Raw genomic sequence first — 27,055 nt, 5'->3', positions numbered from 1 at the left:
AAATAAAAGTGGGTCCCTTGGTTGCCAGCTGGGGTTTATTGTTGATCCGAAAAAGGTAGATTGCTGTGTTGCAAATTTCCTAAGTACTGTACTCTGATCTAAAATTCTCTATATTTAGAAAAGTAATTTTTTGTCATAGAATTTACCAGAGGTCCTAGTCAGGAAGCTTTGGAATAATTGTGAAAGCATGTTTAATCTGCCAGCTTTTTAGAGCAGATTTGTTTGTGGTGTGTTTTCTAAGGTTTCAGGGGACGCAATGGGACAAGATGCTGCAGTTGGGGGGGGGGAGTATAAATGGAATCTCTGGATTGAGGCCCCTGACAACATGGGAGTGATGCTTTGTCTAAAGTCACATTGTTCTGGAATAGTAATTAAGTTAATCTACTATCATCTGTTCCCAAGGCTAGGTCTTTCTACCCAGGAAACCAACAAGACTTTTGCTGCCGACTTCATAATGAATGACAACTTGTCTGCTGTGGTGTTCCACTGTAATTTACCTGAACAGATTTAGGAGAGAAGCAAGATTCTGTTTTTAATACTTGTGTTTGAATATTTAAGGGCACCAGTGAACTTCAGGGCCTTCTTTTAAGTCCGCTGTGAGGATGTTTTTATCTGCCTTCAAAACTCCAGCACCACTAAGCAAACAAGAGCACTTAGGGGCCTCCTGCAACAAAAGCCATTTCACTTGGAGCTTAAACTGATTTTTCACATTCTGGCATGTGAAGCCTCCACAGGGTGCCTTGCGTCCATTCCCTGGGGAGTGCAGCATAGCACCAGCAGAGGAGGAGGAAAGATGACAGCTTTGAAGCCTTAGAAGTGGTAATAAGAGAAGCATGAGAAGACTCTTGTAAGGCACTTCTCCCACACCGTATTATGAAACCAACTAATTCCCACATGCGGCATGCTCAGGAGGCCATCTGCCACTTCCTCTGCTTGGATCCACGAAGAAGCTCTCACTCAACACTGAGACAAGCACAGTTCCCTCCCATATGTTGGGTTTCCTTCTGTAGACAGAACAGTTGATGTACCTGCATTTCCTCAAGGCACAGGGTGCATAGGTTGAATTTGTATGGATCAAAACACACACACACTCAAAAACAAACAAACCATACAGTCCTCTTACATTGCTCCTTGGTATATTTCATCTAATAACATCAGTTTTGATAGAAATTGAACTCTGCTCATTCTTTTTAAAAAGAATGCATAATTTCTGCCGTGACATCACTTTTATTTGTATTTTGTTTAACTAGATAATTAGGGGTATAAAATCTCACTAGTGAAGATAAATGTGGCACCTGAGAATTCCCTCAGGCATATTTGCTCTCATTTTGTTCTTTCTCTCCCTGCCTCTTTGGAACATGCATGCCTAGTACATGCAAGCACATGAAACACAAGACATTTGATGCATGGCTTTTATTAGTGTATTTGCCATTGATTGATTAGTGCTTAGTATTAGTACTTCTTCTATTGATTGATTGCAGATGAAGTGACTATTTGACCTTTAATTATAAGCTTGGCTGTTGAAAATGACATTGAGCTATGGCTTCACATAATCCATCTGGAAACCCTGACATGATGTCATTCCCTGGGGTTAATTCTGTGGGAGAAGGGAGGCCTAGAGGAAGTACCGCAACTATCAGGATGGTTCATCTAGAACAATACTGCAGGCTTTGTTGCCTGCAGTTGATGTGCAGCCCCAGCGCTTTGGAGAAGTTAATTTGCTTATACTATAGAGATGAAACTGCCTGCTACAAGTTGCCAGTTCACAATGAGTACAGCATATTACCCAGAAATTCAGAGGATGGAAAACCCATTTTAAAGTTACCATTCATTACAGTGTTTGGACCTGCAGTGTATAAATACTAGAAATAATGACGTTGTTACATGGTTATTCGTGTATTTAGCTTTTTAAAAATAATTGAAATTGGTGAGACTTGCAAGTGTTTAATTTAGGCTGGATTGCACCCAAACATTTTCCTGCTTGGCAGGGGGTTGGACTCGATGGCCCCTGTGGTCTCTTCCAACTCTATGAGTCTGTGATTTTAGTTTTAATACCAGGAATAAGTAATCATGCCTTCCATGGTTTTCATGTTGAATATATATGATCAGCAAAATATCAATAATTACCATGTTATGAGCTTTGCCTGAGCTTTCTGATTTGGCTAATAGAACAGCCTAATGTGTCTGAAGAATTGCAAAGAGGTTTTTCTCCTAGCATGGATTTAAGGAGCTTCCTTATATGAATAGACAATAAGATTATATTATTTCGCACAGATTAAATGGAGTTGGTTGTTGTAGTCTCTGAAACACTTGCAATTTTATCTTAACTCTATTGAATCATGGCCTAATTTGGGGATAGGCATGGTGAATATCCCATTCTTTTACAGAAACCTAGAGTGGGTATCAAAGAGGTCTCCCTACCTCTCCAAGTGTGAAATCACTGTTGTTCCAACTTGTCAACTTTCTCAGCACCGTGTTGTTCTGTGCTTATGCTAACACTAGTCAGGGTCACACATCTTTTTATTGCTGTCCTCACTTTACTTGCTCCTTGCCTAGTGCAAAGAGGGAAGGAAAGTTAGCTCGTCATTCCAGTTAGATGCATTCCAGCTAGATGCTGGCTGGTCTGAGTGCACAATCAATCCAAGCTGTTGCTTTGGGCAGTAGTTTTAGGGGTATCACTGAAGAAGTGGGTGATTAGGTTGGGATGCCCTCCACATCCTTTGCAGTCATCCAAAGGATAACTGGGGTACAGCTTTACACCAGGAGTAAAGCTTGTCTTCTCAACCTAGTATTTCTTAGCTTGCTGGATTAATCACTGTCATAGGTGCTACAACAGTATACAGTTATAAGCAATGAATGAAGTATGGGAAAATTTAAGAGTAAATAGTAAAGAGAAATGGTTATATGGGAGACGTGAGAAAACAGTGTGTGATATTGGACACATTAATTAATTGCCTCCCCCTACCTATAAACATATGGGATGATACCTCCTAATTGGCGGAATCTGTTATTTATTTGACCTGGAATGTAGGCTCTCTGGATTAAACCTTTGACGTGGGCAGGAACGCCATCACCAAAGTGCCTCCCTGATGTTCTCAATTCATCTCTGCAGTCTGCTTGTAGTAGATTTTGAATTAATATTTAGAAAGCTTGCCTGAAGCAATACTAAAATGTGCATCAGAGAACAACAGTTGTTTACTGTGTTTGAACTGAAGAATCTCACCCAGGAGATCACATTCACTTGAAGTTTACATCTCTCAATCTCAACTTGCAAAAGGGGGATCAATGAATAACAATTGTCATTTCAGAATTGCACCTCTCCAATTATTTATTTGGTTGTGTGTCTTCCCAGATATACATTTAATTGGATCAGACACTAAAAACCAGATTGCAGCTTTTCAATGACAGCAGCAAGTTCATGCCTCTTTATAAATATATCTCTCTTCTTTAAAATCTCATATCCAGATGTAAAACGATAATGACACAGGAGACCATATTACTGTCTCTCTCACCCGAAGTGCAGTTAAAGTTAATTTATCTACTTTAAAAAATGGCATTATACCTAGCAGATTATTGACAGGTCACCCACGAGGAAATCCCAGTTTGCTCATGATTCAACATTCCTTTATCCCAAACTGGTGTAGGCTACAGATGTCTCCTATACAAAGGCTTTAAGATGTTTGAAAGCATCATATCTGTGTAGTACGCAAAGTGCAGGCGGATCAGGTGGGAAGCCATCCCACTGCACTGCAGGTGGACCTAAACATCCCCCCACCCGCTTTTTTTCAATGGACACCACTTTCCTTTTTCACCAATTCTGAGTGTTGTTTCTGTTCAAGTACTTGAAACCCAAGTTCTTGAAAGAGCACCTTCACCAGTACTTGGCAGTGTACTCTGAGGAAACTTTACAGAGTCTCATCAACCATTTTGCCCAAGCCTGCTGGGAGTTCAGCCTTACCATAAGCCTGATTAAGACCAACATCCAGGGTCTGAATGTTGCCAGCACTCCACCCATCAGCATTGATGACCACACGCTTGAGGTGGTAGACAATTTTTCTACCTGGGTTCTACCATAACCAGCAACTTCTCCATTGACACTGAGCTGGGCAAACGTACTGGCAAGGCAGACCAGGCTTGTGTGTTGAGTACACCACTTTAAGGAAGTGAATCATGGGCAACTTAACCAGGAGCAATGCCTTTCACATGTGCTGCATCAGGAAGATTTGGGGCATGGCATGGCAGGACAGAGACTCAAACAAAGATATGCTCTTTCAAGCCCACATTCCCACATTTTTGTACACCTGCCTCAGTGGCATCTACACTGGCTTGGACATGTCTACAGAACGCAAGATGGAAGGATCCCCAAGGATGTACTCTACGGGGAAGTGGCTTCTGGCACCAGTCCCATTTTCAGACCAACTGATGTCTGCAAACAAGACATGAAGGCTGGCAACATCAACCCTGCCATGTGGGAATCCCTTGCAGACAGTTGCAGTGCCTGGAGACAAACAGTCAAGTTGTGTATCCACAGCAGTGACCAGAGGAGGAATGACTGCTGGGAGGAGCGCAGAGAGAAGAAACGCCATGGTGCATCTGCAGAAGCCCAACCAGATGCCTTCATCTGCCCCAGCTGCAACAAAACATGTCTTCGATATCAGTCTCTACAGCCACAGCAGGCACTGTAATTCTCTCAACAGATTGACTTCACTTCCAAAGGCACAAGCCTCCATTGTCTCCCAAGACAGATGGATGACAACAACTCTGAAATTCCAGTAATGTATATAGGATGACTACAGAGCTATACCACAGCAAATGGCTTCTGTTCTGGATTGCAACTGGAGTAAGGATCCCCCTCCCCCCCCAAAAAAAAACACACAACCAAGGCTGATTGATTCACCAACATTCCTTTATTCTTTGTTGAGCTTGTTTGTTGTCCGGTCACATATATGTGAATGAATCTTTCTCTAAAGTCTCACATATGGTCTAAAACCTTAACTCATTAAAAAAAAGAAAATGCCTGATACGTTCTGATTTTTATCTATATTGTGTTGCCAAACAGGAAGGATTCTAAGCATTCAAATTAAATAACAATGTAAAACCCATTTGGAACATTTATGATGTTTGTAACATAAGATGTATCAATTGATAAGCAGTTGGGATGAATTTTTATTTTCTGCGTAACTGATGTAAAAGTTTGCCTTTTATGTCATTTTATTTCTTGCGCTACCTCAGATTGTGTAAAATTACTGAAATAAACATATTACTGGAGATACACGTTTCAAGGGTGTATAACTCAATCCCATAGAAGTTTTGTTGGGGAGTGAGAGTTGTATCTCATGAGAAGGAAACCGATGGTGTTTTAGTTCTCTGTTTCTAAGATGTATATTTTCTGTGTACTGTCATTTAACCATATAGTATTTGAATTCATGTCTTATTCTATATATACCAACTGAGTTCCTTCAGTCGCTAACATAATGGTTCAAACAGCTGGAAAGTTTGGTTGTTAGCAATGAAGCCAGAGCTGTGCTTGTGTAAGAAATGAGGGCACTGCCTGTGTGCGCAGTCACTTAATATTAACTAAGGCAGTCACCATCTGAGTGGTACTAAACCACGATAAGCTACCACTCATAGCACATGTACTGTTGTCCCATTTTATGGCCCACACAACTTTTAAAATCAATCTCATCGTGACTTGATTCATTTTTTAATTCTCTGTTAACTAATTGCTACTACAACACAGTCAGACAGGTGTAGGTGTTTTTGAATCTGAGGCTGGCATCTTCAGATGTTGGCATTAAATGTTTCATCGTTAGCATCTGGAGAGAGTGCTCAGACCATCCATTAAACATCATTTCCAAGCTGTGCAAACCCACTGGAAAAAAATAAGGAATAGATCGAACACTTGTATCCTTTTCATTTTTTCATTTACTTTAAAAGAAAACAGCACCAGAAAGTGCTAAACTTTCCCCTCTTTCTACTGTTTTTCCCTTTTATATTGAGCATCCTTTTTATGGCAATGTGAACATTGTGAACCAGTGACCTGAACCTATTGTTAGTGAGAAACACGCTTAGGACAATGTACATCTTTCCCTTGTTTTCCCCAAGTGTTATGAAGGCCTTGCAGTTAATCTGGGATTCAGAATCATTACTTCTTACAGAGAGTATTTTTATGCACATGATATTATCAAGTTTCTCATGCAAAAACTTTGAGAAGGAAGATCAGCAAAATAAAAAGAAAAGCTATTTCTTTCACTCTTTCATTTACAGAAAAGCATTTCTTCCCTAACAGAAAAAGAAAACAAAAGAAACTTAACAAGGAAATTTGCTCTCATACAAAAAGCGATGGGGAAGGAAAATGTGATTGTCTTTCAACCAGTAGGAAATATATATATATTTGGGGTGTGTTTGTGTGTGTGTGTGTGTGTGTGTGTGTGTGTAATCATCAGCCTCCTCACTGCCACTGCCCTCTGCAATTTTTTCTGGCCCTCACAAAATCCTACGTATTTTAATGGTGGTGACAAAAAGAAAACTGAACTTAATAGTAAAGACAGCTCTGCTTTAATCAACTTAGTCCAGCCCTAGTGCCTTGATGACCAGTTTAAAACCCCTCCTCCATTCTCATCAGATTTAACATTTGATGGGCAGGGAGGGGTGAAAACCTCTTCCTCAGATGATCTCAGACAATGTGAGGCAGAGAGCTGTGTAACTCTGTATGTGAGTCCTCTGTCTTGCACTTGGATTTGTTCTGCATGTGTATGGGGTACTTGTGAGTGCACACAAGAGTGAGTGTGGGCGGCACTCACTTTTAGCCACATCTGCTGGCATTCAGCCCCTAGAGGGTTGGCCAAAGGTGAATTGTGCTCTCTGGCAAACAAAAAAGCAAAACAAAAAACCCACCCCTGCTCTGAATCCCAGGCTTCGTGTTCACAGCCTCTGTCTTTCACAAGAGTTCTATCTCAGGACAGAAACAAACCTTTGGTGAAACTTGGATTTCTTCCAACAATAGTATTCCCCCATGTAGTCTTTTCCCTGTCCACTGTACATTTAAGGAAACTTGTTTGTTTTCTTGTCATGTTGCACGTTTTCCCCAGTCTCACTCTGCATCAGCCACTAGTGGCAAAACAAAAAATTCAATGTGATGACATCAGGACATGGGAGCCTGATCCTGTTTTCATATACTTCTTTCTCCTAATGTGTAGTTCCAAAGAAAGAGTTTCAGAATTGCTGTTACATTCTGTCATTAAATATTAGGGTAGGGGTATTTTTTTAGCCTTAATGGAAGTGTTTCATGCTTTCCCCACCAGAGGTGGTTTTCGTGTTGGTGTCTTTCTGTATTGATTTTTGAAATTAAATGTACTGAGGAAATATTTATATTACAGCTTACAAAAACAAAACTCCTACTTTTGCATAGATCCATCAGGACGTTTGTGGCCTAAATAATCCTAGTTGACTCTGATTTCTCACAAACACTTCAATGAAACATCATCATATAAGGCAGTTTATGTTGCATTGATGGATGGCTACCTTCCAGCCATCAACAAATTCTCTCATTAATACTTACTGATCTATTGATGGGTTTTGATGCAGTCACCCATAAATGTACACTAGTGGCTAGTATTGATGGAAATACACTTAGGGGACTTTGCTGCATTGCTTTTTGAGACACCCCAGATTATAGAGAGATTGTTAATAGTGCCTCTGTAAATGCACATTCCCACAGTTCAACTTTGCCTAGCCGCCTGGGATGAATCATAAGGCAAAGTAGACTCAAATGCCAATCACATAGACAAATTATTTCGTCTGAGGGTGTTTTCACAGACACACTTCCGTCTGCAACATAACTAAGCTGTAACATGACCCAGAAAGAGCAGCATGGCTTTTTATCCTCAACCATTGTAGTTAGTGTGGCCATCATTGTGGGATCCACTCTATGGCACTTAGACTAGCCTTCCCCAATCTGGTGCCTGCCAGATACTTTGGATTTGGCTAGCATGATCAGTGGTCAGGAATGATGAGGCTGGTTGTCCAGCAACATCTGGAGGGCATCTCATTGGCTACCCCTTCAGGGAAAGGGACTGCAAAAGACTTTTGCTTTTTAGAAGACACTACATTGAACTTCTTCCTCTTCATTCCTCCTCAATTTGACCCGTGTTAAGTGCATGTGAAACAAATTGGTTAGTGCAGCCAAATAACTTCTAATTTTTGTTTGGAGTTCCAGTTTTCTAAAAGGCTTGTGATTCACTACAATCATGTGTAAGTCTGTATAACCAAGTGACACTTTTTACTGCTATGAAGCCTAGATTGTGCAGGAAAGGGGGAAAAACACTATTCAATAGGAGGTTGTTTTTCTGTGCCCGCAGCAATATTATTTCTAAGTGGGGCAAGGGTCGCAGGCTATTGTACAGCAGGAGGATTTTCCTCCCTCAGTACATCCGTGTTACATGAACACACCTTATATTTTTCTGTAATGCCCAAACTGTAAGTAAAATATCTCTGTGTACATAAATGATTGGACGTGTGAGAGACTTCTAAAATGAATTGTTGGTTTGGATCTGTATAGGGAAAAGAAATCTAAATGCTGGAGTAAGAAAGAGCAACATCTAGCAAATTTGGGGGGATGTGTGACTTGTTTGAAGGATAACCAATATTTCGGTGGTAACAAAGAGAAGTTTTCTCAAATCATAGCAGTGCCAAGCAGCAAGTGACAAATGCTACTCTGAGGAAAGCAGAGATTCAAGGAGCATAAAATAAACATATTAAAACAGGGGGTGGGAGACCTGAGCTCCCTCTCTTACTTTTTTATCCTTTCCATCCTGGGTATAGGATAAAAGAAAACTCTTGGTTCCTTGTTAAAGAAAAAAAAGCTCTTACTTGAAGTTCTTGCTTGGCAGATGTCAGTTGAAAGCTCAGCGAAGGAATAGGCTGCAATGTCAAACTCTGTTGGGTAATTTTAGACAAATGTGTCATGTGTGACATGGAAATATGGCGTGCTGTACATTAGTGATTTCCCAAGTGTTTGGATCAGGTAGTAATGTGCTGAGAAAGTGCTCTTTATCTATCCTCGCTGTGTACTTGTACAGCAGAGGGGGAAATGCTTTTGGTAGAAATTACTTTAGTCAGAAAAAAAGAATCCATTTACAATATGTGCCTGCTAACATCTTTCAGACAATGCATTGTATTAAAAAGGCATTTTTGATTAATGTTTTATAAACATTTTTCAGCATGACAGCTTAAAGTCCCTGTAAAATTGTAAATGCGTGCAGAGTGCTCACTTCCATAAAGTCAAATGCCATCTCCTGAAGCTTGCATGGATCCTGTCAACCATGGTGACACAGAATCAGTACCTTGGAGCATTAAAATTTATTTGCTTCATTTCTGTGGTTGCAGTGATAGCGGGATAGAAAGAGAATCATATTTAAATTTATGTGAAAATACTTTCCTATCCTGCAAGTTTTTAAAAATACTGTGTGTGTGTGTGTGTGTGTGTGTGTGCGTGTGTGTGTGTGTAGTGACTGTGAAAATGTGAAGTACAAATGCTGTATTTCAGGGAGGGGGTTGTTTAAATGTAAAAGATTCACAATCAGTAATAGGCAAGAGAATAAGGAAAGTATGAGGTTACATGGTACCACCACAGGGGTAGACCCTCCTGCTTGAGTTGACTACTGGTTTGAAGAGTAGCCCTGCTTGCTTTGGGGTTAGCCTGTGATATTGGAGGGGAATTAGGATACTACATATATAGGAAATTTGCTTTTTCATTGAGCTACAGGGGACTAAAGATTTATCAGAGCTGTTCTTAAATACTTTGTGTACTGTGTCTCAGTACTTAAGTACTCAGACTGTAGGAGACAGAACAGTGTCTTGTTATGGTAATTGAAATATGGCCTCAGCAAGAGGGGGTGGGGCTAAAGAAGCAAAATAGGGAAAGGCAGGCTATCCCTTATGTATCTTATTTACTAAGGGATGGAAGGTACTCTTGGAAAATTACTTCTTTTTATCTTTTCTCTTTCCATTAGAGCAATCTTGTGCTTCATGACTTGTGGCCCTATGTTCTGAATTGCTTTGATCATTCAAGAGACCAGATTGCTCCAGTTTGTTTTTGTGTTTCCTAAACATGAGGGTGTCCTATGGACATAGGAAGTCCCATCCTTAGAGAGTGAGACCTGTATTTGGAGGTCTCCTCCCTATTGTCAGAGAAACCTCCACAGCCCTTTCCCTACCAATATCAGATCTCCACTGTTGGTAGGACCAAACCACGGGAGATTTGGGTACATGCTTGGTGTGAACCTGAGAAATGGCTCTATCCAAAGGACCCAACACCTAAGTCTCCTTACACGCCCCCAAGCAAGGTGGTGAGCTGTCCACCCTGGAGACCCTTTGATTTCCCTCCCAGTGTTTTCAGTAGGTGGGAAATAGTTAAGAAAAATCACAGGAGAGGAATGGAAGAACTCTCCATTTTGCCAGCAAGAGCCCAGCAGGGTTCTGGATTGGTTGGTCCACTGTCTGTATCACTTCAAGCAATCCGACAAAGCGATATTGCAGACATGCCTTACACAGTAAAGCATCAGGAGATTTCCAATGATGGGAGAAGGCACAGAAGACCCAGGACTCAAGTCCCCTGGCTCACTCCCTAGCAATGCCCCTGACCTGGGAGTAAAACCCACTGAACATAGTAGAACTTCCAAGGAAATGGATAAGAGTTTCCATTCCCTAGTGTGGAAACAGTCTTGGTTTCACCCCCCCCCCCTCCTGATTTCACTTGCAGAAATTGGCAGGATGGGTGCAGGGATGGGAGGGTAGTAGCAAAGTTCCTGGCAGGATCCTGAATTTTGGTTCTCATTTGTTTCCTCCGGGTCCATGAACAGCAGGAGCAACATTGTTAACACTTGTTTTCCATTCCTTACAAATCGGGTTTGAATAATAATTTCAAATGTTTCCCCTTTAAACAAAACAACACACTGAAAGGAGCCATCAAACACGGGAACTGGGGCATCTATGGGAAGACTAATGTAACAATGTGAACTATTTTTCTGAAATTCACTTTTTAAAAAGCTATGCTTAACTTTTTGAACATTTTAGAAAAGTAGCTCAATTTGCTATGTTTTTAAATATATATATTTGTGTGTGCCGAGATGCTGCACAACTTTTATACTAAAGAGATCTACTGTTGGTGTTCCTATCGTATTCCATCACATCAGAATTTATGTACTATAAGTGATGAAAGAAACTGGAGTGGACAGATGAAAATAAAGATAACCAAATCCTTTTAAGCATAGCACCTTTTGTTCTTTGCTACCCATCTTAAAGATTTAAATTTCTCAGCAGTGCTTTGCTATTTTTGTTATAGTGGCACCTGCTCCTGTCACTGTCGTTTGAATCACTGCTCCTGTTCCATAGTTACATTAACAAACGCTGTGGACTGAAATATCCAAGAGTGGCCTGGGATTTACAATAGGCTTTGTTTCTATGTTTGTAATGTTGTTCAAAGAATCCAGCGTCCCTTCTCAGACAAAAGACCAAAAATCAAACAAGCGTGCACATCCTCATGTAGTTTTCTTTTCTTCATTCAAAACTTTGTAGGATTTAATGGCACTACATTGGGCTTGATTTCCAAAAGGGTTTTGGGCCACAATCCTTTACCCACATACCCAGGAGTAAGCCCTATTCAACTCTATGGGACTTGCCCCTTGAGTAGACATTGTGCTGTTGTAACTGTGTAATGTTTGTTGGTTTGTTTGTTGCTTGCTTGCTTGCTTGCTTGCTTGCTTGCTTTCTAACATTCCTGTAACTGTATTATACACACACACACACACACACACAAGCTTTCTAACATTCCGGGAATACTTTATAGCAATAATATGCAACATGGAGGCCTCTTATAGATCCAACCACCCCAATTCAAGGCACTGCTAGGTAAACAATCAGTCGTTCCTTTTGATGCACCGGTTGTCCGAAATGTCCTGGGCAAAGCGGAAAGGACTCCTTTTCCATTCTGAGGTGCAAATCTTCCCCTTTCACTGCAAAGAGGACATCTTTGTTTGTGGGAAAGAGAGTAGGCTCAGCAACAGTGAGGAATATCATAAATGGGGGAGAAGGTAAGCAATTTGGCATTGAGATAAAGGAAAGCAAGAGGGTGGGGGAATCTAGGTCACCCCCCAATATTTTGTACAGTTGGCCTCTAGCAGGTTAGAAATTTGCATTCAGCCTCTGGCTGAGAGAATGCCGCTTTCGAACGGAGGGGAGATTTGTTCTTGGAGTCTCTCCAGCATTCTGTCTCGTTCCTTTTTGCCAAAAGGAAAAGGGGCTTTTCTTCGCTGCAGAATTCATTTTTCTGCCTCCTACTACATCTGTGTCTTCTGAACTATCTTTTGTCGTTTGTTTTCTTTTTTGAAATCGTAGTGAAATGTTACAAAAAGTATAATGCTTTCCTGTGATCCCTGACAAAGAAAATACATCCTAAATTTAGCTGTCTTTCTGTCCACAGGAATACCAATGCTGAAGATAGTATTTGAAGGCTACGAACACCTATCCTTAATCTCAGTCCCTTTACTTATCTATCACCCGGCTCAGATTCTCCTCGGTAGCGTGTTGGTACCAACAATAAAGTCTTGGATGATTTCTAGACAAAAGGTAAGGAATTGTGGCCAGAAGCATAGTTCATTACGATAGATCTAGGGGGAGAGAGAGATAAGATGGGAGAACTGTTGTGTCCATTGCTGTTCAGGTGCTGGCAGAGTCACTCCATGATCATACCAATCTGCAGGCAAGGAGATTAGGCTGGGCTGAATGTGTGCTTTGTGTGGACTTCTGGCAATCATTTTGCATGGAAAAAGCACATCAGTAAATAGGACCTGCAGGCATACCCAGAGACGCTCACTGCATCTGAAGCACTGTGCCACATTTTGTCCTTGTACAATGCTTTGGTGAGGTTCTCTGCACAATAAAGTATGTGCTCTTCCTCTGCCTAGATATCATAAACATTGAAGGGAAAGCATTTAGAAAAATTCCAAAGACAGGAAATTGTGACTCACTCTTTCATTCATGCATGTGTGCCCAGTAAAGTCTTAAAAGGCCCTGTTGGTGGTTTTATTTCCCTCAAATCTAGTAGGACATTTGCCTTTTCCCTCCAAGATGCACCCAAAGTCAGGTCTCCTTTTTTGTTAGTTTTAATTAACCAGGCTATGTTGCTTGGCAGATTTATTTTGATCATTTGTCATTTTGCCATACCACTGTTCTTCTTCTGGTCTTGTAGGTTATTTTTCCAAGAATATTATTCTAATTACATGACAATATTATTATTTTTGTAAATCAGGGTAGTTCATTCTTGGTTCAGTAGCCATAATTACAATAGATTTTGATGTTGTGCCTGGATAATGGTCTCCTGCTTTGAAAGTAAACATGTCAACTGCACCTTGATGTTTATTTTCTATCAACTCCTTGGCTTCACTTTGGCATTTCTTTCCTGGTGGAAAACTGTTATCCAGTCATTGTAGTCAGTTCTACAGTGACATCCTTCCTTAATTATGATACCAACATGTGATTTCTTCATGAAGTAGAATTTAAATATTTAGAGGTTCGTCGACAAGAGGGCTTTTCTATTCCGGCAAGTAGTACTGTAGAAGCCTCCACACACCAAAGATCTCATTTTCCCAAACAATGTTGCAAATATATGTGTCTTCATTTGTAATGTATTTAATACAATTAACCCTAATTCTCAAATTTAAGAAACAAATAGTGCACTTTTTACGAGAGCATTGCGGTCTATGTTCCATCTGTTTTGGTAATGCTTTCTCAATAACCTGTCTTGCTGTTTTTAAAGATGTTTAAATATAAGACGAATACCCGTATCATGGTTCACAAGCTGTTGGGAACTTTTCAGTACACAGTAAATGAGTTTTAACATCGAAGGAACCTGACAGCAACACTCACGTTACATATATGTGCACATAATTTACATGAGTGCAATTTCTCATATGATTTTTTTAAAAAAGAAAACAGACCAACAGACACTGGAATTAGGCCTGAAACTGGGTCAACCAAATATGGAGAGCTAATGAGACCTTTCAGTACTGTCAGAACTACTACGGTACCAGATCTCACTACTATAAAGCCAACAGGAGTCTTATCGCAAGGCATTTGACAGTGCCGGAGGCTTCTTCAAGAAAGGGGCAGCAAAGCAGTGCAACACACAGTTAAACCATGGAATTCACTCCGATAAGAGGCAGTGAGGGCTCCCAACTTTGGAAAAGGATTCAGGAGGAGAAGGCTTATCAGTGGCTACTAGCCATGATGGCTGTGCTCGTGACTCCATGGTCATAGGCAGTAATGCTTCTGAATACCAACTGCTGGAAGCCACAAGAAGGAAGAGTGCACTTGTGCTCAGGTCCTGCTTGCGGCTTTTCCACGGGCATCTGGATGGCCACTGTGAGAACATAATGCTAGACTAGATGTCATTCTAGCAGGCTCTTCCTAAGTTCTTATGCTCTTCTTTTCTAAGTGTCCAAGGAGGAACTTTCTCTGCCCGGTGCCACCCTGTGGCCTGCCTTGGATGCCCAGTGCTGCCATCTTTCTCCTCTAGGAAATGCAATGGTGCCACTCTAAACTTTTCTTAACAGGAAAGGATAACCTAGGATTTTTTTCTCCCAGGAAATCTGCAACAGATGGCTTCTTAAAAGTTACCAAGCTTCATCGTCCGCATTTTATCAGATGTGTGATTCCAGTTCCCTGTCTTTAGGAATTGCCAGGAGTGAGAGAGGAGTAGGGTATGCTGCCAGTCAGTGTCAGAGAAATAAGAAAGTGTCATGTCTCCAGGTGTGAGGGGGAGAGAAAAGGAAGAAACGGTATGTTATAGCCCATCGTGAGGTGATTTGTAGAAAAAAGCTAAAGTCTTTTTGATCCTTTCTAATCCCAGAAGAAAGAATTCTTGCACAAGGTGGAGGAGAAGAAAACTAGCAAGATAGTGGGGGAACACCCCTTGTAATTTAGCAGCACAAGACACTCAGGGAAGAGTTGGCCAGAGACACCAGCATCTCCCTCCTGCTGTAGGAAACCTATCACCAATTTATTTCAAGTACATTGGGTTGTTTAACTTTGCTGCTGCTGCTTCTTTCAATGCAAACAAACTGATGCTGTGTTTTACTGCTTGCAGGCACTGAAATTAACAAAGCAGCCCAAGATGCCAGTGAAAGTTTAACAGTGGAAGAGATCCAATGAATGTATATATGTACTATTTTGTACATACACAGAGACAATTCAGAAGATGGGCATATGTGAATGTTGCTTCGGCATTTATTTTATTTTTATAGATATATATACATATATATATTTAAAATACCTACTGAAGTGCCTTAAAATATATTTGACAAAAGCATTGATTCCAAAATCACATGGCTGCTTGGTATAAGAGGTTGCACTAAAGTTTGGGGTCATTTGAATTTCCCCCCACCCTTATTGAGTGAATAGTTCAGACAATGAGAGACCGGAGCTTCCATCCTCACACCTTCTCAGAGGAAGTGGGCACAAGCCGCCAAGTGTTTCTTACTCTCACGTAAGCTCCACTGAACTGAATGAAGTCAGAACGAGAGCCGTGCTCTGCAGATTCTACTCACCATTCACGTGCATATATGCTAATCCCAGGCCAAAACAAACCAGGGGCAAGCAACACTCTTCTGGCTGACAACGGGAAAGCAATTTCTGAAGTTCTAGTCAAGATTAACTTGAATTTCTGTGTGATTCCGTAACCCTCCCTGCTCCTATGATTATGACATGCCTTTTTCTTCTAAGTTTGTGTACACTCAGCATGGGGCCATCCATTGGAGAGAAACGGAGAAGCATAAATTATTTGCATTTGTTGACACAGTTGTCTAGACATTCCTTCAAAGCTAATGGTTTCTCAAGGCAATTCTCTGCATTCCATTTTTATGATTTTATGGCATTGTATATCTTAAATGCATCGTGAGCATCTTCAAAGAGAAGGCCCGGTGCTTACGGTTGTAAGGGAAGATCTGTGATCTACAAGTGCAGCTAGGAGGGTTTTTTATTAGTAACATTAGTATTGTTGGTGTTAACCCAAACTGAGCTAAAAGATCCCCCCTTTTCCCCCCAAATTCAGTACACCATACCCCACAGCGACAGAAGAATATCCGATGCTAATATTCTCTTTACTGTCGCTTGCAGAGTGGTGTTCTTTGCAGCAAACGCAAGCTAGTGAAAATGAAAACCTAATTCTGTAATTAGATATTTCCCACAGAAAGCATATATTTGTGTACTCTTTAAATGTTTGAAAGCACTGGTATAAAAGGGGGAATATTTCTGGTCAATTTGGCTGCTGTAGCTTAAGTGAATTTTTTTAAAGATTAAATATGTTGAGTTTTCTTTACACTTTATAAAAGAGTCCAGTATACTAATGATATACACTTACATGGGAGTAAGTCCTTCATTGGAATTTACTTCCATTCCTCATAGGAATTTACATAGGATTGCATTGCTAGTAAGCAGTGTACCTTATTCATGTCAGTTGCCTTTAGGCTAAGGCAGGATTCCTCAGCCTCAACCCTCCAGATGTTTTGAGACTACAGTTCCCATCATCCCTGACCACTGGTCCTGCTAGCTAGGGATCATGGGAGTTGTAGGCCAAAAACATCTGGAGGGCCGAGGTTGAGGAAGCCTGGGCTTAAGGGGTAGTCAACCTTTTTATACCTACCACCCACTAATGCATCGTTCTCAATGGTAAAATTTCCTTACCGCCCACCAGTACTCGATGGAAGGAGGATTCAGCTTATGCCGTACAGCCCTCTACCGCCCACCTAGAATCCTGAAACGCCCACTAGTGGGCGGTAGGGACCAGGTTGACAACCCCTGGGCTAAGCAGTGATCTGAGAGGCATATAATGCCATTGCACCCTCGTGAGCTTGGTAATCATGTGGCCCCATCCAGGAGATCCTTATGGACCTGGTAGCTTGCACCGCAACTCTGTCCACAAGATCTTCCTGTTCATAGCGCATTCCACTGAAGTATGTGAAGAAGCCTGCTTCTGCAAGAATGTATGTATGCATTCAACCGCATATGGAATTGTGGGAATGAAAATTTTGATTCTGACCCCTGTACATTACAGTGTAAAGAAAGGGCAGGTTCTTAGGGAATGTCATTCAGTTTCAATATTATTGACCTGGCTTGTGCAACAACATGAGCCAAACTGGCTTAGCAAGAACATGCAACCATGTGGGCTCCCATAGAGGAGCTCGCAGGTACCTTTTGATCCTCCTTAGTCCTCGTTACTGCTGTGCCTACCTAAGCCAAGGTTTGGCTTTGTGTGTTGTCTGAACCAGGACTCATGGTTACGCTCTTCCCCTCGTTAACTACAATCTGCAGTTTGGCTTACCATGTTTTGCGAACCTTATTAACTGCACACACAAACTGTTTGAAATACATTCCTCTCCCTATACCCCAAGACTTGATAATGCATTATTCATCTTGGGATTAACAGTCCTGCCCAGATAATTGTATTTGGTGCCAAGCTGAGTTGCCTTATTATGTTGTCAACAATCTATATCAATCTGTATAAAATGACTTCCTTGTTGCTTAGGTCAAAATGTGTTTATTGATAGGCCACTTTTCGGAAATGAAGTTACCACTTCTGAATGATAGAGGTGCAAAAGATCTAAGTGCCCATTAATAAGAATTAAGGTCAGTGAAATTGAGCACAGAAGCTACTGCATTTTGCCAATTAGATAGCCTCAATCATGTTTATTTGCATATGGGTCAGAATTATAAAATGGTAACATATCAGGTGTGTTTCTAAGAAGACAGCCTGTATAGGTATTCCCCAAACTCATCACAAGCTAGATTCTCAGTTAAGTGGATCAGATATATGTATTTTTACACACAAATCACAAATTCACCTCGTATACATCTTGATTCAGTTGTCTAAAAATATAGGGAGCCAAAACGCCAGAAAAAGAACAGATAACATGTTTTTCTTTTTGTTTTGACAAATCCTTTCTGGGGCCTCCAAAATACAGGTTATCTTAAGTCCACAATCTTGGCCATAAGCTGAGGAAGAAAATGAGACCCATGAGTTTTGTGGCTGACTGTTCCAAAACTGGATGCAATATCGTGTGGATTTCTCTTGTGAGCAAGCCCCATGAAAATGAGATGCACCACAGTGCAAGGTTTGCTCTTATGCAAATCCAATTCATTTTGATGCCTCTTGCAAATGAAATATTCCTGGCTGTTTCTTCCACCACTGTTAAACTCACAGCCAACTAACTCTTCTGTCTTATCATTTGAGTCATGTCTGCTCTTAAACAGTCGCTACACTGCTACTCATCCAACAGATCTACCTCAAATTACTACAGTATCATCAGTTCATGACTTTTAACTATGAAAATTTGTCATGGCAATTTCATTGATATTACACTGTATTTAAGGCTTCCAGGGAAAGGCGCTTCTGGCTATAATTGTTTATGGCTTTGAACAGCCTAAATGGTGTTATGTTTCTTCCTCATTTTACACAAGTGAATGTTGGGTGGATTGTTCTTAAAGGAACATAAAGCAAAACTGAATTACATCCTTTAAGTCCATACTTAGTAGAACTTAATTATTCATATCCAAAATGTTACATTATGTTTAAAGACTGTTAAGATGTTCATTTCATGCCTTCAGTTACAAGAGGAGCTCATTGGGTGTTAGTTTGGAAAGAGGCAAAGGGATAGGTCTGCAGTTTATTTTTGTAACTTGGGTTCTTTTTTCTGCCTGGGTAAAGCTTTTGGTTTGTTTCTTTTTAAAGTCTATATGAACACTTTTTAAAAATAAAAATATCTGATAAAAATGTTTCTCTCTCTTTTTTGTGGATGACATCGAAAAGAGTCAAGCAGGAGATGTAGCTGCATGGACCACTTGTTGTCTGACCTCTTATTCAGATTTGCTGGGGTGTTTGCAGTGTACAGTGGTACTTCGGGTTACATACGCTTCAGGTTAAATATGCTTCAGGTTACAGACTCCGCTAACCCAGAAATAGTACCTCGGGTTAGGAACTTTGCTTCAGGATGAGAACAGAAATCGTGCTCCAGCGGCACGGCAGCAGCAGGAGGCCCCATTAGCTAAAGTGGTGCTTCAGGTTAAGAACAGTTTCAGGTTAAGAACGGACCTCCGGAACGAATTAAGTACTTAACCCAAGGTACCACTGTACAGATCTTGCAGCAGGGTTTGGCTCACTTGTTGATTTCTTCCATTCTCTACTTTGAGTTGAGCATTGTTGGATACATTATTGTTGCCTCTGACTCTGTTTATTTATAAAAGCATTTCTATACAACTGTATCATAAAATATCAAGACAGTGCAACCTACAAAACATTTAAAAAATAAAAAAATAAAATACGGTTAACCATTCAAGCAACTGGCTAACAAAAAACAAATAGCTGCAAAGGGTTTTCAGCACAAAAAAAGTCTTCAAGAGACACCTGAAAGTCAAAAGAGAGGCTGCCCTGTCCTGGTTTCTTATCCATAATTGACTTCTGACTTCTGCTCAATGATTGAAACTAAGACCTTCACGTCGAATCTGACTATGGACTAAAACAAACTTATCTCTACTCATAAACTCTTATCTCTAATTCTATAACAAATTATTGTGTTATACATATCCTTATGAGTTTGAGTTTGTAATCTCTGTTTGAGTTTGCAACTTCTTATTCAGGCAAGTTGGGCCTCTGTAACACAGGAGGCAAGTAACAGCACTCCTCTGGATGGCTTCCTAAAACTACAACACCAGAAAATTCCCAACAAGGTAAGTAAGAGAGTATAGTCGCTGGACTTTGATATGCAAGTAAAATAATTCAATTTACGTAGCCTTGCTCAGCTGTTTGGTACTCACAGCTTCCAAATATGTAAAAGTGGGGAGGAAGCTACTTCCAGCACCAGGCCAATTGGCGGACCAATTCTCTGACCTGAAGTCTGGCAACATCAGTCCTGCCGTGTGGAAATCCCTTGCAGACAACCGCAGTGCCTGGAGGCAGACAGGTTGTGTATCCACAGCCGTGACCGGAGGAGGAATGACCACTGGGAGGAGCGCAGAGAGAAGCAGTGCCACAGTGCATCTGCAGCAGCATGACTGGACACCTTCAGTGGTTGCAGCTGCAACAAAGCATGCCTTTCCCGCATCAGTCTCTACAGCTACAGAAGGCGCTACAACCATCCAACAGCTTGACCTCACCCCAAAGGCGCACTCCTCCATTGTCTCCCTAGAGTCTGGATGCCAACTAATAATGCTTTTGCGACCCCCATAATAGTAACTTTATCAGGGTGATTAGCCAGATTCATGGAGAATGTCTCTCTGCGCCTATTAGTCATGCTAGATTCACGAAAATTCTGCATGTTGGTGAAGAAGCCCGTAATGCCAGTTGCTGGCATGAGAGGAGTGTTCATGCTGCCATGCCTAATAGACTTATTTACATATCCTTAGATTGCTGGTTTTGGCCCAGGCAATTTTTTTCTATTACACCCCTCTGCTAACACTTTTAAGGTAAAATTTTGTTGGAAAAGGGAGCTTGACTCTCATTGCTTTTGTAAGAGAACTGCCGCTGAAAACGTATGCTAATAACAAAGGCTCTACCTAGCATTGCTGCTTCAACAGTCTGGAAAATGATCTGCTCCCCGCAGCGGGTTGTCTTTCTCAAAGGGGTGCCTTTTTCTCTCTCCCCTCCTTGACTTCCTTTCTGTTGAGAAAATGGAGCAATTGATGCTTCAAAAGGGAATTCCGCACTTGGCAATCAGCTCCCGCTTGCAGGATGTCTTTGTCAACGGCAGCTTGAATATATTTTCCTCTCATTTCTCTCTGTTGTGGCAGTGGCAGACACAATTCCTTTCAGATCAGAAGCCTAGTGCCTACCTGGGACAGACTGTGAAAGGCATCTTCCCATGAGCCAATCGGATCCTTGCCATGGAACTGAGGATCTTGTTGGCTGCGGTGTGAGTTTTCCATTGAAGCAGATCTGCAGGTCCTGCTGCTGAGCATCATTCCATACAGAGGAAGACTTACTTCCTGGTGGCCCACAATAAACACCTCTCACCTTCAACTTAAACTATTGTCTGTCTTTCCCCAAGGGCTGCTTCACATACTGCAGGCTTTTTGACTTGAGTCCCATTATGTGAAAACTCTGGCTGTAGTAAAATCTTGATTATTCCCATAATATAGATCCAAACTAGGCTAGAGAGCCATGTCAGATAGTGCTTCTCTGACCCTGTTATCACAGTTGTCGCCATCAGCAATTCCATAGGCAACGTTAAGGTTTCTCCTGGACCCCAACTTTCCACGTGTGTCCAGATCATGCATACATGCACCAGGAGAGAGGATGAATCACATGGTGTCTTTCCCCCAAGATTTCCAGTAAGTATACTTCCTATTTTCCATCAGTTAAAGCAACTTGCAGGAGGAATCTGAAATTTCATGATGGGGATACTTGCACTGAATTGCGGTTAACTCTTGAATAACACGGCTCTCTCCAGTTGTCCTCAAACTGCAGTGTTGCTGTAATTCACAGATCTTTGTTACTGACATCAGTAGACCCCCATAACATTGAGATTAAAAATGAAAAATTTTATATCTTAAAAGGGATACATCATAAAGGAATATCACCCACCAATAAGTTAAATGAACTTTGATTTAAGAGTAATATCCAATCTTTTCTGCCCACACAAAAATAAGACGCGGGTGGCAGATAATATGTTTCCCTCCAAAAAAAAAAGCGATCTAATTTTAAAAATAAATTTCCTTATAATATGGTTCACCATTTGACACATTACTCGGCAAACCTGCATTTTCACAAGGAATGAAGAAAAATGGAAAGCCCCTAATCTAATTGGTTACTGATGCCACATAAATTTCAACTCACAATTTGGCTTATTTTCATAAAATTGGCAAATTCTGCAATTTTTGTGCCTTTCCATGAGTTTAAAGTTGCAATTTATTTTTGTTCCAAAACAGCAAGAGGGTATTTAGACTTGTTGCAGGTCTTAATGTGCGCTGGTTTGCTCTACTGTATTGTTTTTAACATTGCTTTTAACACATTATAATCCTGGTGTTAAAACCTTGGGATGAGCTGGCAACTGAGAAAAAGAATAGCATTGTCACATAAAATATCCAGGACTCTGCCAGTGAGGAGGAGCACTTTCCTATCCTGTGGGCTGAGGCTGTTGGGATCCAAGGACAATTCTTGCCGATTCTTAGCTTCAGGGGGTTATTGTCTCATGTACAAAGTGTTTGCTCAGAACTTGGAAGCTGCCATCTTACACCCTGAAGGAAACAAGATTTTATAATTGACAATAATTCATTTGGATGTTATGATAATCAGAAAACAAACAAGAAGATTCCTTTGTAAACTGAGAGGTTGTTCATCTGGGATGCTTTGAAAGGAACACACATATGCTCAGTGAGAGTAAAATGTACCAATAACTGACTCTGTTCCATAGAGACTATTCCAGTGTCAAACACAGCAACTTTTTAGCAGTTCGGATTTGCCGGAGAACTATTTTGAGTGGTGTACTAGTGAAGGAACAGCAAGTTTCCTGTGGCTCTCAGCTTTGATTTTAAAGTTTCTAGCCATTATGGCTGCAAAGCTAGACTTGACACCGTATAGGCAATGCTTGGTGGATCTCAGAAGCCTGAGGTGTAAGTGAATACGATTCCCAACAAATCAGGGCGTATGAGTCCTTGCAAAAGTGGACTCGAATATGCCACATTCTGTAAACCTGTGTGATTTGCATAATTGCAATAAAGTGTAGGCACAGAATCTGGTTATGTGGTTGAAAAGCTGCAATTTCTTGTCTGTGGAAAATGTGGTGCCCCCACTGATCTTAGTGGTAAACACATCTGGAAAATTAAGAAACTGTCTTAAAATGGCTGCCAGGGGGGAGACATGGCCAGCACAAAATGGCTTGCTTGAAGCAAGGGGTGGGATGGGGAGAGAACCGGCTAGTCACAAAGCAAAAGTAACTTGCCCAACAAACCAAGTACAAGGCAGAGGTTGAGACTGAGTCCTGAACCACGTATTTAACCTTACAAAGCCCAACAAAATAAGCGTGTGTTTTTTCAAGGCCAGCTGATTAGGTTCACAAACAAGTAACACAGAAAAGTCCAAGAAACTGACCACAAGACAGGTTGGGTCTGTGTCCCATATTTAACCCACATATTTTACTGCACATAGCACAACAAAATCCCCATTTCACAGAATGGAAGCCAATTAATTTACCCAGATTACATCTGAATGGTTTGTTTATGTGACTGACTGTTGATATTGGTGGTTTAAATTCTGTTTTACTGTATGCTGCCATGAGATCACATTCAAGATGAAAGATGCGCTAAAAATACCTTAAAATATTATTTTCTCTAAAATTAATTTATTCTTCAATATTAATAGGAATATCACCCGCAATCCAATTCTCCCAATTCATTTTTAATAACTCTCAATACACTCATTTCCCTTTACCCTGCAGGCCAAATGCAGTCCTCTAGGTCACTCTGTCTGGTATTCAGGATGCTCCCCATGGCCTGTCCCTCAGCAGCCTGGCTCTGCATTCACCTCAAGAGTTTTTCTAAAGCTGGGTTGTTTCCTTCAAAATCAGATGTGGTGATGTTTCTTGCTTAACCAAAGAGAAGGATTTGGGGGCTTGGCATAGAAAAATTCTGATTCTGTGTACATGATAGGCCCTTCACATGCATGTAACTTACCATGTTGGGTGTAACAGTCACCCAGTGGCAAACACGTACAGGTGATTTAGGAGCTGTGTATTCATTTTAGATCAAGCATTGAACTAAATGTATACTTGTTCTAATGGGTCCATGTATTGTTTCTCACCTTTTCTTTGCATTGGGAGAACCCTACGATTTTACTCCACCAGTAGCAGCAGAGATTATGTTAGTTGTGCTCCTGGTGAGTCTGCCATGTTGTTTTCCTAGAAGTTCCCAGGTGTTGCATTGTTATGGAACATTGTGAAATTATTAATTTTTTTAAAGATACTCACCACACACATGCAAAATGGCAGCCCCCCACTGAACAGATTTTTTAAAAAAGACAGAATGTCACAATGTCTAGGGCATTTGGGGGGGTGGGTAGGATGTCAGCCTTTAAGAGCGGCTGTCAAAGCCACTGCCACAAATGCCTTCCAAAAATGTGAAAACAATGTAGGACAGATGCACGCCTAACAAGCAAATAACAAAACGTATCTGACAAATCAGTAACAAAAGAAGTATTTTATAACAATATATATATATATATATATATATATATATATATATATATATATATATATATATATATATATAAAACCTCCCAGAATGAACAAGCCTTATGATTTAATTCTGTCTTGTTTTGTTCTTCCCACAAATCGTTTTTCTTTTGACTCTTTTCTCTAGGCGTAAAAATCACTTCAGAAGTCTGGCTGCACTTTGTATCCTAAAGCCACCATTTTGAAACATCTGGTGTGGGTGTGTGGGCGTTGGAAGGGGGAAAATATGTGTATTTAAAATAAATTAATATGGCAATACAGTAAGGCTAATTATTGAACAAACTGCTGAAGTCTGTACTAGAACAGAAATTTGGAGATAAGTGGCTTAAAAAAAACCACACCTGCCTATGTGCTTCAAGCACAGCAAATCCTTGTTTAATGAGTCCAAAGGATTAGCGCTGCGCACCAGCCATATTAGCACCATATTGGCCAGAGGTGTGTATAGATCCCTTCTCCAGAATCGTACCACTTTTTTTTTTACTGTGTGCCCCCAAGGCTATGGCTTTTGCCCCATTCTGACTCTTTCCAAAGGAGCGAATCAATACCAGTCCATTACGTACGTAGATGAAGACCATCAATAAAGGAGGAACTAGCTGGAGGTGAGAAGGCAATCATAGAGGATTTTGCGGTTTTATCAAAGGGCTTTCTCTGTGTTACAAGAGACTTTGCATAACTAAGCCTAGCTGGAAATAGTACAAAATAGCATGGAGAAATAAACAGATAAAAAACATAGTTGTAAGTGGACCAGTTGATTATTCTGAGTTATTTGAAAGGGTGTTTTTTTAAAAAACAAAAACCAACAACAGCTATCAGTAGTGTTGATGTGTTCAGGACAGAAAAGATCCTTTAAATTTGATTTGATCTGCTCTACCCAGAGACGGGGTAAAGATTCAAATTAAAAAATGGACTTTTGGAAACAATCATACAAAAGGAACATAATAAATTTGCTAAATTTTGCTAACTTTTTCCACGTAGATGCACAAAATTTTGAAATTGGCATCTTTTAAAACTTCTGATGGAAAACATTAAAATAGATAAAATCTGTGAAAGTTACTATAAATGTTATACCAAAGAATTAAATTTGTATCAAGTAGCCCAGCTACCTCCAGTACGATATTCTGTGATAAAAAGATACTTTTATGCATGCAAAGAAGGCTGAATTTTAAAAACAGGAGTATAAGCACTGAACTGAAACAATCATTTTCTTGAATAAGAGCCTGAATAAGACAATAAATTTAGCAATGGTGCCCTCTAGTGGGACAAAATGGCTAGTGCCAAAACAAGTGGAAAGCATGGACAGCGGTCACAAACTATCATCAGCCTGGTTTTCCAATAGCAAAGATTCTATTGCAGAGCTAAGGGGATCTTACGCCTGACCAGGGTTATGTCCTATTGTAAATAGTCAATTATTGTTTGCAATTGCAGTTGTTGGCAGTGCGGGGAGTAGCGCTGGTTTTCCTTACTATGAGGACTGACATTTTTTCTTTCCTAACAAGAGGTTCTGTGCCTTTAATGGCTGCATAGCAGGCAGGCTTCCTAGGCAGGATGAAAAAGGCTGCCCCTGTGGAGTTTCTACCTCTCATGTGAGAGCTTGGACTGAAAGGTGTCAGAACTCCCTCATTCTCTTATCATGGCAATGGTGCCCACTTGAGAGATGCCAGAACTGAGTTCCAGTGAATTTCAGCTGGGAAAAAAGCCCATTTTCACACTCGCAATATGACTGTGGAGGTGCAGGGCATGTCCACATATTCACACACACGTGTATAAGGTACCGCGAGAGGCAAGCAGTATGCATGTGCATCTTAACATGTGCCAACCCAACTTGTGCAACCCTTCCTCCTCAGAAATGGGGGCAGAGAACAGAACGACCACACGAATGAGGCCTACGTTGTTACTGAAGGAGCATAGTGCTGGCATCATATGCATGTGTCAAGGGGCTGTGCCTGCTTCCCACCATCACCACCTGCAAAGGATCATCGTCATCATCCAAAGCTGGTAAGTACGTTTTACCCCAGGGAGTCAAGCTGATCTTGTTGATATACAGTGGTGCCTCGCAAGACGAAAAGAATCCGTTCCGTGAGTCTCTTCGTCTTGCGGTTTTTTTCGTCTTGCGAAGCAAGCCCATTAGCGGATTAGCGCTATTAGCGCTATTAGCGGTTTAAGGGCTATTAGCGGCTATTAAGGGATTAGCGGCTATTAAGGGATTAGCGGCTATTAAGGGATTAGTGGACCAGCTGATAAGCGGCTTAGCAACAGCTGTTAAGCGGTTTAGGGGCTGGGGGGAAAGGGGGGGAGGGGAAAAACCCCCGCAGAACTCTCAAGACATTTTCGTCTTGCGAAGCAAGCCCATAGCAAATTCGTTTTGCGAAGCACCTCCAAAACGGAAAACCCTTTCGTCTAGCGGGTTTTCCATCTTGCGAGGCTTTCGTCTTGCGGGGCACCACTGTACAGTTGAACTTGGAACAGGAAGTAGTACTAGGTGCACATTTCCATACAGCCACAAAATTCACGGCTTCACCTTGATCCAGTCGTTCTCTCTGCCTAATCTCCAGAGACTGATCTTCTATATAAAACAAAACAAAACAGAGAAGGCCTGTGCTACTTCCAAAGGTGCTGCATGGTTGCTCCAGAGCACTGGAGTCTGTCAAGGACAAAGATGGGGAATCTGAAAAACTCCATTTGCTACTGGACTACAACTTCCGCCATCCTGGACCACTGGCCATGCTGGCTGGAACTGATAGGAGTTGGAGCTAAGAACAGCTGGAGGGCTACAGCTTTTC

General features: G+C 41.0%; 1 protein-coding gene across 5 annotated transcripts in view; it reads left to right on the top strand.

Annotated features, from left to right (window-relative positions):
• The window catches only part of SLC10A7 (solute carrier family 10 member 7), a 125,994-nt gene extending 107,168 nt beyond the window's left edge, over positions 1-18,826 (top strand). For 3 of the 5 annotated variants that reach the window (XM_083457489.1, XM_083457490.1, XM_083457488.1), the window contains 2 exons: positions 12,482-12,627; positions 15,146-18,826. In XM_083457489.1, coding sequence (XP_083313615.1) covers positions 12,482-12,627; positions 15,146-15,190 — 191 coding nt within the window. In that variant the 3' untranslated portion in view covers positions 15,191-18,826. Of the gene's footprint in view, positions 1-12,481; positions 12,628-14,643; positions 14,838-15,145 lie in introns of all 5 variants that reach the window. The other 2 variants (XM_083457487.1, XM_083457486.1) reach the window with 1 other exon arrangement.
• Positions 18,827-27,055: the final 8,229 nt, after the last annotated feature.

Source organism: Podarcis tiliguerta, assembly GCF_965153285.1.
Source record: "Podarcis tiliguerta genome assembly, chromosome: 9".
Lineage (NCBI taxonomy): Eukaryota > Metazoa > Chordata > Lepidosauria > Squamata > Lacertidae > Podarcis > Podarcis tiliguerta.
Note: the sequence above shows the minus strand (reverse complement) of the source record. Positions and strands in the feature narration are given on the sequence as shown.